Consider the following 16,649-nt stretch of genomic DNA (forward strand, 5'->3'; position numbering starts at 1 on the left):
ATCGATTAGCATAACAATGCACATATGGGCAACATCCTCCAACAGCATTCTCCATTTTCACTTACAATTGTTGCAAAAACACTTTCCAGTTGCCACCATTGAATTGGGAATAATACTGCTATAATTACAATTACGATTTCGGTTGCCATGGTTACGCGGGACCTGTTCTGAGAAGACTGTACGAAATTCATCTTTATAATTAGGCGGTAGCGCCATCTATATTTTGTAAAGATATATGCGATGGGCTAACCACTCTTGGAAAGTCTGTACTACGGATTACGCTTAGATTAGCACTGCCAAAGGCAGGTACTTCCCATTAGTACAGTCAAAGGTACGGCTCTGTACACCGATTACGCGGAGTGATCAGTACCCCCGTATATATGTCTAAAAATAAATAATTATTAGCTAACTCACCGTAGCTTGTGTTAAAAAGGATCGTTTTTCAAAGGTTTGTTTGTTACGAGAAATCATACATTTCAATTTCGCGTCAGATTCGCTCAAAAATTCAATTACCATATAGTGGCCACCACCAGAGACAGATGCCGCCACGGTAGAACGATAAAGTTGATAAAGTTTCCTTATTGAAAGAAATTGGTCTCGCGCCAGCCATATTAAGTTGTACCTCTACTTATTCCCAACTCAATGGTTGCCACGCTTTATTTTAACTTTATTTTGGAAATTGGGACTCGGAGAGTCGGAAAACAGCGCAATTTATCATCAGTCTAACGATGCAACACTTTTTGGAGTAGCTAGTTTAGCAACTACAACGAATCAAGGCTGCGCTCGAAAAAATATTAAAAATCACTGTTCAGTGTTCGCAACTTAAAAACAGCAGGCTTTTAATTCGGATTTTGATATTTCTAGTTTCGCAAATCATTTTAGGGGGCTGTTCGGGGCCCCTTCATCTAGATTTGGGGCCCCTACAAGGGAAATAAAAGTAGGCTGTAGCCTGCGTATCCTACCCCTGGCGCAGCCACTGGGGGCCTGGCCTCCGAAAGGGGCTCGCCGGAACGGGTGCCTAACTAAAATTTTCTGACTATTTCCAAAAACCCAGATTTTGGAGTAAAAATTACCTGGGGCCCGAAAATCCTAGCGCCGGCCCTGATTAAAGGACAGGTTTTCGATACACTTCCACAGTGCATTTTATTTCTCCCCGCGTATCAATCAGCTCGAGAGAGTCTTGCAAGGTCGTTTGTACCACGTGACCTTAAAATTTCAAAATGGCAATCTAACGCGGTTGATATTGTTACGTAATTTTTGCGCTTTATATATTAGTAATTTTTAATTTTGGTTTTTTAATTCAATAAAAACTATCAACTGATATTTAGTACATCATATTTAATCTATAAAAACGTGAAAAAAAACCTATTGGCGTAAAAATGTACTTCGTGTTTATCTTTTTTCTTTTTTCGAACAGTATCGTCCACTCTTAGCGATACTTTTTTTTTTCAAATAACCTTGACCAACTCCCGTAGTGTGATTGGTTTACGGGGGCTAAAAACCAGGCTTTTTACCGATCCCCTAAAATCTACTATCCATGAGCGAACGCAAAGCTGCAAAGACTTCTTTAGCGGCGAATTCTCACGAATCGGAAAAACTAAAAATTTAATTTCAAAGGGGTTTTATCCTAGACTAGTCTAGAGGTTCAGTTTTTTATGGATTTGAAAAAATGAGGCGAAAATTCCGCGAACCATATTAGGCTAATCATGGAATAAAAACCGTTTTTTTTTAAATTTTTTATGGAAATATACTGAAAATTTTCCAGAGAGAAGGACTCGGAAATTTTCCTACTTACACAACACAGCATTCGCTTCGTTACCAAATCGCCAATCGGAAGCTCTCAATGCGAATCTAAGGTAGGCAGTTTTATATTATCATATGTAACATAATCACTCAGTATAACAAATTCCAACGGAAACGAAACCACGTGATCGCGAAGCACGACCTAGACTATAGATTGCTAAAGTTAGAAACACGCGAGGAATTCTGGGTGTTTTAAAAATTTGCTTTTATTTTATCATTTCAACGATTTCAATTTAAGCTTCCGACCATTTACAATCAGCAAAACATTAAATATTTCGAAATAAAAGTTAAGCCTTGGCTAGCATTGAATTAGATAAGTCAATAGGTGGTCTCTTTTCGCTTGTTCGGGGATTTCGGAGTAGGGTAAGACGTCATTTTACACCGATTCTGTGGTGGCAAATAGTTGGAGTCGGGTGTAAAAATGTTTTTCCAAAATGGCAGCCTTTTCAGCAGATTAATTCTGGCTAGCAGACGACCAAATCCGATTTACTCCTTTACACCTCCAATGATTGGCTTGTGGTTATATTTATGATTATTACGTAACTTACACTCTCACTGAAAATATTTTAATAACAGATGTACCCTAAAAGCGAATTCGACAAGATCAGCGCTCTACATCGAGCCTGCGACGCGAAAGACCAAGTCTTGGTTGAGAAATTGATTCGAGAGGGTTTCTATGTTAACGCCGTTGACGAACTGGGTCAAACGCCGCTGTTCTACGCCTGCAGAAAGGGACATCTGGACATCGTCGAGTTACTGGTAGAAAAAGGTGGCAATGTACAACACGAAGATAGGTTCCCCGCCTGGGAAACACCGCTGAGCCAGGCCATACGACACGGACATCCCGAAATCGTCCAATTATTAATGCGGAAAGGTGCCCGACTGAACCCATCCGCCAACGGATTTGATGTCCACGTGGCCTTGTTCGAAACGATGAGGACCACCGCTTTGGGACTGATTCGAACGGGGCTGCTTGACGCCAATGCTATCGTCAATTGCAATACTTACTGGAGTCTCTTGCACTTGGCCGTTTATAAGCGATGGTTCGACGTAGCGGAGGTTTTGATAGCTAACGGTGCCTCGGTCAATGCAACCGCCTTGGGTGGTTGGACCCCTTTACACCAGGCGTCTTCGTTGGGATACGACGACATGGCGCGCGCCCTTATCGAGTGCGGCGCCAACCTGAACTCCACCGATGACGTAGGCCGGACACCCTTGCATTACGCCTTCGAACATCAACATCAGAATGTGATTGTAACTTTGCGTCATTTCGGCGCTGAGTAGGGACGGTAGGAAACCCGAAAATGCAAAATAATAGACCGATTCGCAACCAAAGCAAAGACATTAGATGTTTCTATTTATAATAGATGGCGTCATTTTAAACTTCTTGGTAAATAAATACTCCTTTATTAAAAAAAACGACTTATAACATTATTTTAAAACAAGTGGTGGCTCTAGTGTACAGTGCATCCACATACGGGAAAATATTTCCCTTTTCCGGGATTTTTCAAAATTCCTAAACGCTAAAAGGGAATGATATAAGGGAATGATATATATAATATAAGAGGGAAAACGGCCTTTCGCAGGGGGAAATGAGGGAAAAGTGTTCTTTGCACGGGAAGAAGCGGATTTTTTTTCTTTTCTGATAACATTGCCTGCTATATCCTACTCTAATTGTATATTTAGTTCATGGATATGTTATGAGTCACAGATTTGAAAAATATTTTTAATACGTTCCTAAAATGCTTGTCATTTTGATAGAAATTTAAGTCATGATCTAAATATCCAATTGCGTTTTTTGAGGATATAAATTTCAATAATTTTGCAAAAATAAGTAATTTTGTAATAAATAAAACCTTAAGGAATTTTTTTCAAAATTAAACTGAATATTTATATTCGCGACCGAAACGAGTCTATAGGTGGCGTAACGGCGCTAACTTCTCCGAGGCAGACTTGTAAATAGCGGCAGTCCACGCGTCAAAAACCCCTGAAAAAAATCATGGGACTCCTAAAAAATGTCTTTAGTAGGCAGTGTCGGCGCTAGGGGGTAGGCCAGGTAGGCCACTGCCTACCTTAAAATTTTGAGGGGCCCCAAAATCACTCTATAAGGGGCCCCAAATTGATCTAGTAAGGGTCTCAAAATTGTCCAAAGAGATAAAATTATTTATAAAAAACAATGAAACAATTGTCGATAATGTTTTTAGAAATTTTTGATGTATCTCCTAGTAAATAAAACCAGTTCTGTTATATTTGGACTCGTTTTACAGTTGTTAGATTTTTTTTGTTCGTCATGTACATCACTACCTTATTTTATTGAAGCATTTCGTTGAGAAAAAGGGGGTCCCGGGTCGGGGGCCCATTTATTTGGTTTGCCTACCCTCGCGAAAATTCCTGGCGCCGCCACTGTTAGTAGGGGGTAAAGAGTCCACGGGACTCCCTCAAATTATATCGTTAGCTGTGTAAAAAGAGGGAAAATTTCGAGAATTAAATAAAAAGTTGAATTATTTTTATCTTTGAGGCATCTGTATAGTGTATACTGACCGCCACGATTTCAGCTCTCCGAATATTAGTCGGACTCCCCACCACGGAGCTAGAGCTCCCCTATCTACTTATAGAAATTCACAATGACCAATGAAAAATTTGGAAACCTTGGGCCTACCACGGAAAAACCTCTTCTAACTTAAACAGGTGTGGCCCGTGTGGGGAATAATTTCCATACTTCGTTAGTCTAAGACTAACGAAGTATGGAAATTATTAGTCCATAATTAATAGTCTTGCTCTGTATTCCATTAGGCACCGTAATTGTAACAGCGCCATTGAAGACCAAAATTTAGCTTTATTAAAATGAATAAAGGTAGAAAAAAAATTAAGCTCTATGGGTTTGGAATGAAGACTTTAATGGTTAAATTAATTGTGATAATATTTACCTTGGAGTAGAAAAGTTGACTGGAGGGGAAATTCCCATATCGGTAGCATTGAGTCTCTTCCCCCATCAATTCGGCCTAAGCCCTCCCAGCATGCACTGCGTTTTTGGTAGGGGCCCACGATTTACCTTACTCTAGCGATGAAAAAGAGAATTATTTCCAAGGGTGTTGTGAATATTTGATTTTGATTTTATAGAACCAAGGCCGAACAAACCGTTAAAGGTTTGAACTCAGAGGTTTGAATGACAAATTTGTAACAATCAAAATCATGTTTTAAAGACGGTATTATATAGTTTAGCCATTGACAGTTAGAATTGTTCATAATGAAAAAGTACTGCTGTTATAAAAATTGCAAATGTGATTCAATTAATAATTTTAATTTATAAAAGAGAAAAAACTTGTTAGGCCTTGGTTTATATTACAATATTAGATAATAGAACAAAATTTACCTTCATTTTTTTTAATAATTTTTGAAAATTTGATATATGTGTGATCATGTTGGTATCCAAAAAATTTAAACTAAAACAATCCATTATAAAAAAGAACTAATACAATCGGAAATAAAAAATTCATTCTAAACTACTCCAAGCTTCAAAGCATGGCGAATATTTACAATTTTATTTCAATAAAAACCCGTTTGAGGGCGACACTAAGGTGCCCCTACCGCGGAGCAAAGGATTCTGGGTAACGTTGAGCTTACAGACTTCCCACCCTCTTTTCCCCTCCAGTCAACTTTTCTACTCCAAGTATTTACGAGCATTTTAATTTACCCGATCACGATTATATATGAAAATATGTAAACTTTGATGTTGTAGTTCAATTACTGACTGTCTCTTTTATAATTACCATAAAAATTTTATAGGATTTGCCGGGTTAGGTGCCATTTATTTTCGAATATAATAAAGAGAGATTAAAGAACATATAAATTTAAACGAGGGGGGGGGGGGCGAAGAAAGAGGGAAGAGTCCTGGACTCGTCGAAAAAATAGATCGGCGGAGGGGTCCGGATCCAGTGGACTCTCTTAAAAATAAACACTATTTACAAGTCTGCTCCGAGGTAGCATCTAAGATCTAGCGTCTGCTACAGACAAATTAAAAAGACATAAGAACTTATTTTCTTAAATAAACTTATCAAAATAAAAGCAAACTATTTAAAAACTATATTAAAATGCGAGTATCATTATTTACAAAGTCAAATTTACGAATAACGATGAGGAAAAACTAATAGCGTCTGCTGTAGCCGCTACCTATCTAGGTTTCAATGGCGAACCAAAGGAGGCATTGCGATAGTTTTTGGTCGCGAATAAATTATAATTAAAAGCTCCAAACTATAGCGAGGCATAAGAAATGGGAATTTCCAAGTCAAAAAAGGGAAAAATGGTATTTTTCATTTAACGAAATTATTGCAAGAGGGAAAATTTAGGTATCAAATGTGGAAGCCCTGCTAGTGTAGTACCTCGGTGGCTTAATAGATGTCGTTGTCGGCAGTTGAGTTCAACCGAGGCTTATGATGCTTATCTTAAAATTGTATTGGTAAATTATACAAATTATACATTTTCGATTGAACCAAATGAAGGTTAAAATATGAAAATGGACTCGACTTAATTACATTTATCAACAGAGATGTTCACAGATAAAGTATTTTTGGAGCCGCCTCTTGCTTTCAACGTCTCTTTAAAGTAAAAACATCCGTAAAATATAAAATTTACCTATATTTACCTATTGATAAAGCCATAAGTAACTTAATACCACTAACGAGGAGACTACCCGAGGTGATAATCACCGATTTTGTTGAAACTAGGTGGGTATGTAGACCTTATGGTAACATGAAATTTCACCAAGGGAAAAATTACAATGGACATTAGTTTCGCCATGGCAACCGAAAATGTTTTTGACAATACAGTACGTATATTTTCTGTGAAAATTTTCAATACCAAAAAAAATAGATCAAAATTGACAAATGAAATTAATTTTATAATATTTTGATGAATTTTGGTCAATTCGATCAAATTTGATCAGAATCGGTAAAAATGGAGAAAAGCGAAATATAAAAATAAAAAGTTGTATTTACCAACTAATCGGCAAATCGACGGTAATAAATGAATTTTATCAAAGTTAATAAAATAGAATTTATTGTTTGAATTTGATCAAAATTAATAATTTTAATTATAATTATTATTATTATTTTTTAGAAGTGCTCAGATTCCCATGTCATTTTCAATGGGAAAATATACATACTGTGTTGTCAAAAACATTTTCGGTTGCCATGGCAAAACTAATGCCCATTGCAACTTTTCCCTTTTTGAATTTTTTTGTTACCATAAGGTCTACGTACCTACCTAGTTTCAACAAAATCGGTTATTATCACCTCGGGTAGTCTCCTCGTAAGTATGACACTTGTAGCCTTGCTCATGCATTTTTTCTTACTACATCCTTTCTTCGCCCAAGATAAATCATTAAAACGACTAGCAACTCTGTAACCCTCTTCGTGATTGGATTTTTTCTATTGGTCATCCAAAAGGAGTCAGAGTTCAAATTCAGCCTGTTTCGTAAGCATATAGTGCGCCTAAATACGCATTAAGCCTAAAAATGGCGGTATTCAAAATTGTTCGCCAAAATCCCGGAATATCACGTTAACGAAAGTTGGGTTAGATTAGTTCATGGCGCCGCTACCATGGGGCGCTATATAGAAAATTTTTTGCGTCACTGTGAAAAAAGGATGTAGAAAAAAATTCCTAATGTCATAATGTCATACTTAGAGGTATTATGTTACTTATGATAAATCATATTTCCCCCATGAAATAGTATTGGAAAATCAATATATGAGAGACTTAACTTCACGTCGCACTATATTTTCTTCCAAACGTTTCAAGCGAATAACATTAGCAAGATAGGGAGATTAATACTTATCTAGTAACAGCTATATTATACACTTATGGTTCAACTAAAAATTTCTTTACATTCAGTGATATCATAATTTATTCATATTCTTCTATGATAATGGCGCCATCACGTTCAAAAAAGGCTGAGCTTTTAATCCCCACCAGTGGCGTAGTTAGGTTATTTGGCACCCAGGGCCAAACTCCAAAATCTGAGCCCCCCCCCCCCTTCACCTACGCCGGCCCCAATTTCCGCCATAAAATTCCTTGTTTTTAAACGAAACATAATCGTTATCAATAACAAAATAAATATTAATTTAAATGATATATTAAAATAATTTCAAGTTTCCAATATCCGCTTTAATACTTTAGGCGCCTCTTTGGCGCCCCCCTGACCGTCGGTGCCCGGGGCGTATGCCCCCCCCCCCCCACTACGCCTCTGATCCCCACCAACAGTCAGTGCACAGTGGCGGCGCCAGGAATTTTCGCGACGGTAGGCAAACCAAATAAATGGGCCCCCGACCCGGGACCCCCCTTTTCTCAACGAAATACTTCAATAAAATAAAGTAGTGATGTACATGACGAACAAAAAAGTTCTAACAACAGTAAAACGAGTCCAAATATAACAGAACTGGTTTTATTTACTAGGAGATACCTCAAAAATTTCTAAATACATTATCGACATTTGTTTCATTGTTATTTATAAATAATTTTATCTCTTCGGACAATTTTGAGACCCTTTCTAAATCAATTTGGGGCCCCTTATAGGCTGACTTTGGGGCCCCTCAAAATTTTAAGGTAGGCAGTGGCCTACCTGGCCTACCCCTTAGCGCCGCCACTGCCAACAGTGGCGTCATCGGATACAGTCATCTGCCTAAAATTTTGCGTTCATAAATAATTTAAGTCAGTTTGATAATAGCAATTATGGGTAAGAAAAACGCGAAAGTTGCGCGTGAAATTAGTTTTAGTTTAACTAAAATAAATTTAGCTTGTGAAGAATTAACCCAAAAGGTTATTGCTATAGAAGGAAGCAATTTTATAACCACAAAGGCTCAAACATCTACACCATTTTGCTTTACGTTTGTGAATGGGAAACTAACAAGGAGACTACCCGAGGACACACCGATTTTGTTCAAACTCGGGGGATTGGTAGACCTTCATGTAACTTGGAAAATCCTAAAGGGAATTTATTCAATGGGCAACGGTTTTGCCATGGCAACGAAAAATGTTTTTGACAACGTAAAATAACATGGGATTTTGACCGATTTCCCTGTGAAACAAATTTAAAAAATTGATCAAACTGTGACCAATTTTGATTTTTTTCGTCAATTTTTATAATTTTTTTTTTATAATTTTGGTATTTTAATTTTTTTTTCAATTTTGTAAAATGTTTCACAGGGCCCTTGGAATCGGTCAAAACCCATGTTATTTTCAATGGGAAAATTTCCTTTTTATGTTGTCAAAAACCTTTTTCGTTGCCATGGCAAAACCGTTGCCCATTGAATAAAATCCCTTTAGGATTTTTCAAGTTACATGAAGGTCTACCAATCCCCCGAGTTTGAACAAAATCGGTGTGTAACACCTCGGGTAGTCTCCTTGTAAGTCTTGACTGCATTACTTATCAATCAAGTATTTTGACTGAATTAAAAATGATATTTCAAAAATTCAATCAGAATTCCTAGCTGTAGCCAAAAATATAAAAATTATTCAACCCGACTTCAAATGATGCTAAGCCTAGGTCCGATAAGTTACGTAAATGAACTAATGATGGTTTCTTAAAATTATCGCAAGAGGTCGAAAGAATGGCTTTCAAAAGATTCACTTTTGAACTATTGGTAGAAACGGACATTTTAAAAGCACTTTTTAAACCATAATAAATGTTATTTCTCAAGGTCATTTTCGAACGTCCTTTAAGATATTATTCAAAGCTACTTGTACGAGAATGTGGTGACTGGTGATACGCACTTTTCTAATTGAAACCTGGTTTCTAAACCCAATGGATCGCGAGATAATTTTTTCATGATCTTGAACCGCGTTTTTAAGGTCATCCAATTTTACAAACTTTAAAGACTCCCACCATGCTGAGTTTGTCTAGCAAATTTCGATAATGTATAACGAGTTGTTTTCGAGTTATTAGCGCTTTCTTGCAATTTTCTCTTTTACGACCTTTGTGATTTTGGTAAAAATTTTCTCGACTTCCTATTGGTCAAATCCGATCGGGTCAAAGCTAAATAGACATCAAACGTGACGTAAAATACTTTTCTAACTGGAACTTTCACTTACAGTTCTCGAGATAATTTTTGGATGACCTTGAAGACACGGTTCAAGGTCATCGACATTTTCATAGTAGGTGTTCCCCCTAAACGCTCTATGCGACCTGAAAATTTCAAATAGACCCATAACAAAAGAGGGGCCGCAGACGAGGCTTAAGTGAGACCTTTGGACGGAACATCCTGTTTGTGACGTTTTGAACCACGTGGCCGCCATCGAAATATACAGGCGGAAGTAAGGAAACGGATGCTCCGTCCAAATGCCGAGCTGCTAGGTAAAAATGTTAATTTTCGACCCCCCAACTTTCAACATGGGTCTATTCGTACCTAAAACAGATTTTGAGATATTCGTACCTAAAACAGGTCTGTATAGCTAGGGCGTCTCAAAACCCGGATCCGGTGTTTTCGAGAAAGACTTGAGCGCAGTGGCGTAGTGAGGTTATTTGGCGGCCAGGGCCAAACTCCAAAATTTGCACCCCCCCCCCCATCTACGCCGGCCCCAACTTCCGCCCTAAAATTCCTTGTTTTTAAACGAAACCTAATCATTATCAATAACAAAATAAATATTAATTTAATTGATATATTAAAAAAAAATCAAATTTCCACTATCCGCTCTTATTGTTAACTTTTAAAAGCCTGGCGACATTATATCCCGGATCGAAAATTATTGCGTCTAAAGTTTCGACTCTCGAAACGGCAACTTATGTCATCCCGAGGGCGAATTCATTAGGGCCGAGATCGACAACTGCTTTCTCAAGCGTTAAGCCTTGAGAGCGATGAATGCTGATGGCGGAAGCTAGTTGCAGTGGGAATTGCTTCCTTCTACAATTTACAGATCCTTTTTTTAAACGAGATTGGTATGACTTTATTGTACAATAGGTCCTGTCTAGGTTGGGATATTAACAAACACACACTTTGCAAACTCTTTTAAAGGGCAACGCAAGTGGCCATGTAGGGGGGGGGGGGCACTTGATTGGAACTAGGTTTTCTTCTACAAGTCGTAAGTTGGTTTTCCAAGGATGATTTTATACTGCGCGAAAACCTTATTCTCCTTGGTGTAGCCACCTATAGTGAGTTGCAGGCTAAGAAAGACAAAATATATAGTACAATCGGCGCAAGGATGCCTCAGATCGTTTCCGGTCATTCCACCGCGCGAAATTTGAATTTGGCCATTTTACGGTCAAATTCAAATTTTGCTATTTTTGTCGTCTTTTAGCGCCATCTAGAGACCGAAATTGGAATCTTTATTTTTAATTTCGTAATTGTGGTGGCGAGCAAATTTAAAAGATAAGGCATTCCTATCATACTTAAATTTAAAATAGAATGTACACTTATTTAATTTTGTAAATTTATTTCTACCAGTTAAATCGGCAGTTTCTTTTAAAATAGTTACCACGCTTTCTTGGGGGTAACGTTGTCTTAATGAGCTATAGACGTTTAAAATTATATTTTTCTCTTTACTTGTTAACAATAAACCATTATCATGCTTTTTATAGTAACCTCTTGGGCTATTTAAAATATTTGGAGCTTCAATTATCGAACCTTCTTTAGCTGCATTCAGTAATTAAACTCATGACAACATGAATTTAAAAAATAGATTCCAATTTCGGTTCCTAGATGGCGCGAAAAAACGATGAAACTCACGAAATTTGAAATTTACCGTAAAGTGGTCAAATTTAAATTACGCGCGGTCGACTGGCCGGAAATGGTCTGAGGTATCCTTGCGCCGACTGTACTATATATTTTGTCTTTCTTAGCCTGCAACTGACTATAGGAGCATGGGGATTAACAATAACTCACAGGGATAGTTCTCTTCGAAAATAAGTTGGATTCAAACGCCATCGGTCCTAGCGGGCGAAATCAGAACTAGGCCTGAGCGGAAACGATTCAATTCGGCGAGCAGACGGCCAGTTTGTTTTTACACACAATCCTAAGGATTTGTGTGTATTAGTCTCACGTACAGTGTAGCCGTTGCCGCCGATGCCGCCGTGTCGCGGATACCTCTTCAACGGTTATAACTAGAAGAGTCAATGATATCTCGTTCGAATGTACATATATTGCCATTGATAGCCTTTCATAAAGTTTTCAAATCGGAAACCAAGAAGTTGGGCATTTGCCCAATTTACTATTTTCGGTGATTTCGCTTTATGTGGTAGATATTTTCATTAAAATTAAGTCCGATAACGTTTAAAAAACATTTATTGGATAGGTTAGGATTCAGTCGACTTACAACTTCGGTTATATCAGTAAATATTAAATTTAAGTATAGTTTTCAGGGTAGTTTACGGGACCCCAATTTTCGTGTTTTTATATTTTCGCCTAAAAATCTACATACAGTTCCTTAATTTAAGTCCGATTTTCATGAAAGTTATATTTTTGAATAGCCGTGGTTTACATATAACCTAGAATTGCAAAAACATTCCTTAAATTTAATTCTAAGTAAGGTTTTTTGGGCAACGTATACGGACCCCCGCAATTTCCAACATTGTAAATCCGCGTGTTTATAGAGGTCTACGCGCCAGTTTCCTTCTGGCGTTTTTCAAGGCCGTTCAGAGTGCGCCGAGCTTTCAACGTATGACCAGAAGTAACAATTAAGTATGACACTGATCGACCTAGTCTTCGGCGTATGACCATAAGTAATAAGTGTGACACTCAACGTAACAAATAAGTGTGATCAGAAGTAACAAATAAGTGTGATCAGAAGTAACAAATAAGTGTGATTAGAAGTAACAAATAAGTGTGATTAGAAGTAACAAATAAGTGTGATCAGAAGGAACAAATAAGTATGATCAGAAGTAACAAATAAGTGTGATCAGAAGTAACAAATAAGTGTGATCAGAATTAACAAATAAGTGTGATCAGAAGTAAGAAATAAGTATGAAACTGATCGAACTAGTCTTTGTCGTATAATCAGAAGAAATAAGTGTGACACTCAACGGCTGACTAGTAGTAACAAATAAGTGTTATCAGAAGTAAAAAATAAGAGTGACACTGATCTAAGGAATCTTCGATGCTTTCAAAGTATGACTAGAAGTAACAAATAAGTGTAAATTTGTATTTATGTGTGACCGTGGATATATTTATATTAGGTTGTGCTACCGGCGTTGCAGGTTGCTGTGAATAGCTCAAACAAACTTAACACATTAAAAGGATTGTGTGTATTCTGACCGTCGTACGTCTTGTTAGTACTTAAAATGTTTTCATCAGGTAATTTTTTTTATAATAATAATAATAATAATAATAATAATAATAATAATAATAATAATAATAATAATAATAATAGAGTCCAATAACTGTTGAATTTTTATTAATGTAAAACTAATTACTATTTACCTATGCGATATAAAATTTACGGCTTAAACAATGACAAATCCTATTAAATTCCGAATAAAATAATCTGCGGACCAATTTTACTGACAATCGCCATATTTAAAAACCATATTTCAAACACGAGATGGCGTTACTATTTCCGGATTTGAATCGTTTTTGGGGCGGAAAGTGGGGAGTGTAGGACTGTAAGGGGGGAAGAGTTTGTAGCAAACGTATTTTTGGCTGGCAATGATAGTTCTATGTAAGATAACTATCCCTGTGAGTTATTGTTAATCCATGCTAGGAGCAACAAACACAGTACCCCACACAAGGAGAACGCAACCCGTCAAAGTCTTTTATTTTCATGTGTACACTCTGTTAAATAAGTCTTCTGCCGTTGGGATTTTGGCACTTATTTGCGATTATCTCAAAAACTATGAATGATAGCAAGTTGAAACCAATTTTATTTTTCATATTTTACTAATATCTTTCATACCTATGATTCACGTGTAGCATATCCATATCCGCCGGAAACGCCAAATATCGTTTTTGAAAACTTTTTAAATAATGATGTTACGCCCCTGAAACCTGCATTTTTGGATTCAGAAGGGTCGATTCATGTTTAAAAAGTGCCATTGTTATCCGGCTACGTCGAACGGCTGCTAAGATATGGCCTAATGAAAATTCGGGTCACATTCGGAAAATTCTAAAATGCCTAATTAATCAATATTATTAATCCGGCATATAACCACAGCGTTCCAACAACTCATTAAATCAAAATATATTTGCTTATTGTGTTACCCTCAATGAAACGATGAAAGTTGTTTTTTCCTCAACAATAAGATATTATTTCTCGGTCGTATCGAGCATTTTAGAATTTTCCGAATGAGACCCGAATTTTCATTGGGCCATATCTTAGCAGCCGTTCGACGTAGCCGGATAACAATGGCACTTTCTAAACATGAATCGACCCTTGTGAATCCAAAAATGCAGGTTTCAGGGGCGTAACATCATTATTTAAAAAGTTTTCAAAAACGATATTTGGCGTTTCCGGCGGATATGGATATGCTACACGTGAATCAAGACATAGGTATGAAAGATATTAGTAAAATATGAAAAATAAAATTGGTTTCAACTTGCTATCATTCATAGTTTTTGAGATAATCGCAAATAAGTGCCAAAATCCCAACGGCCGAAGACTTATTTAACAGAGTGTACAATTTTCATTGGTTAAACCTAGGAGCAACAAACACAAGGAGAACGTGGGACGTCTTGTTTCTATTCCCTCAAGGACAAATTTTGGCGGTGCTTCCTCCATGTTTTGTCCTTGCCGGAATCTAAAGACGGATTCTCTATCGCGCATGACCCACCGACGGCGCTGCCATATTTCGTCCCTCGCCTCATATCCTTCTAACATATAGAATCCTTGGTTTAACCATATGTAACATAATCACTCATAAGTATGCCTCTGTATAATATTTCCATTGAAAAAAATTCAATGAGACCTTGTTTCACGCGGAACATACATTAAGCGGACCCAAAAATGCAAAAATGCTTATAATCCTTGCGCTATTGAAAAGGTTACCATGGAAATGAAATCATGTGATCGCGAGGCACGAGCTAAACTTGACATGGGCAAAGCCAGAAACGCGCGAGGAATTCTCACTAACTTCCGTTTCCAATCAGTAAAGTTGATGACGCATATTTCGTCACGGAGTTGTAAGTGACGCAAATTACGTCATATCCCGTGAACAAGGTTTCATTAACGAAAATGCTTTTATGGCATACTTATGAGTGATTATGTTACATATGGTCTAACCAATGAAAAATGTACAAAGAAAATATACGACTTTTGACGAGTTGCGTTCTCCGTTTGTGGGTGCTGTGTTTGTTGCACCCAGGCATTAGCGCCTGCTGCCGTCGGAAGGGGAAAATTCCGAAATTGTCTTCCCCCTTTTCGTAAAACTTTCAGCGTAAAGGTTCATAAAATGAAATTCGTACACAACCCTTCGTTAGCGTGTTTAAAGGTTAGCTGTGTTCTCCTTGTGTTTGTTGCTCCTAGCTGCCACGTGGTGCAATTTCGCTCTCATTCGCGAATTTTTCGATTTTCTTAACCCTAACGAACCGAGGATTTAAGGCTTAGCTTAATTTATTTATTATGGAGAAAAGAACTGAGTTAGTTTCCTAGAGTTTGAAGTTGATATTTTCGATTTAATAATGTTTTGGAAAAAGTATTTGTCAATTGAATATTTTCAATTATGGAGGTTGAAACATTAGGGCTTGGATGTGGTATATCTCTGCGGCTAGCCTCACACACTCGGCCCTATATCCAGTCTCCCTTAGCAATTTCCAAATCATTACACCCAGAATATTTATCTTTGTTTTATTACATTTTTTGGTATAAAGGATCCGATTTGTCGATAACCTCGAAAACTTCACTTTCCTCGGAATGCATGGATTTTGCTATCGCTGCTATCGTAATATGTATTCGTGGTTTTGTGGTAGAGCGCTCGACTATCGTGCAGGAGGACTCGTGTACGAATCCGGTCCGATACTAACGCAAATTGAGAAAATGTATACTACACAAAATGTTGAAAAGAGGGCTCTTTTGGAAAAAGCTTTTCCCTAATTCCAAGAAACTGCTAACGCAGTGATTACGCTTTGCCCCGAAAATGTGTACGCTTTCGCAGCCCAGACAGACAGACCCACAGACGGACACGGTGATTGTAAAACCCCTCCTCCTTAAAACCATACTTTTCGTAGTTTTTAGCTAATTTTAAAAATTCTACATTTGACGCCATCTGTTGAGATTTCTAGTATTTAAAAATCGTTCTCTAATGGCGTTACCCCTGTGAAAGGATTTTCTCTCTGGTAAAACGTGTTTTGGTCAATAATCTTCATACATTTAAGGAATTGTGTTCTTCCTTATGATTAATGTAAACGTGGTTCGATTCTTCTTTGAGGTCTCCGGATGAAAGATGGCAGATGCAATTCAAAATGAAATTTCCTGGAATTTTATTGATGTTATCGAACGTGGTTCTAGTTTTCCAGTCGGAGGTAAAACAAGATTTTTCTCGGAATCGGGGCTGGATTCGTCGCTTCGCTCTAAGCTTTTGTAATTGGTTACCTAAGGGCTCGCTTTTAGCCATTACGGTTGAGTCCTGAGAAAAGTAATTTCATTATAGCCCACGGCGCTGTCGAGGTCAATTTAAGGTAGAACTTATTTCTTTTTTTATTTTGTACGATTTATTGTCAAAAAAAAAAGGCTTAACCCAAATTTAGATACACAATACTCTACTTTATGGCGTATAATGAATATGTTTTAGAAATATTATAATTTAGATTATCGTTACTTTTGCAGTTTCGTTTCTTTTTAAATAACCCTACATTTAGTTTTGGCTTACTAAGCGATGTCTAGAGAGTAATTTTAATAATATACAATACGTTACGACCTGACATAAATTA

At 37.3% G+C, this 16,649-nt stretch overlaps 1 protein-coding gene across 1 annotated transcript; it reads left to right on the top strand.

Annotated features, from left to right (window-relative positions):
• The first annotated feature begins 1,811 nt into the window (after positions 1-1,811).
• Positions 1,812-3,099, top strand: LOC149958832 (uncharacterized). Its single transcript, XM_090165058.1, has 2 exons — positions 1,812-1,856; positions 2,380-3,099. Exon 2 carries the CDS (start codon positions 2,380-2,382, stop codon positions 3,085-3,087), a length of 708 nt encoding a protein of 235 aa, XP_090021184.1. The 5' UTR covers positions 1,812-1,856; the 3' UTR covers positions 3,088-3,099.
• The last annotated feature ends 13,550 nt before the right edge of the window (positions 3,100-16,649 follow it).

Source organism: Leiobunum rupestre, chromosome 2 (genome assembly GCF_980474605.1).
Source record: "Leiobunum rupestre chromosome 2, qqLeiRupe1.1.hap1, whole genome shotgun sequence".
NCBI lineage: Eukaryota > Metazoa > Arthropoda > Arachnida > Opiliones > Sclerosomatidae > Leiobunum > Leiobunum rupestre.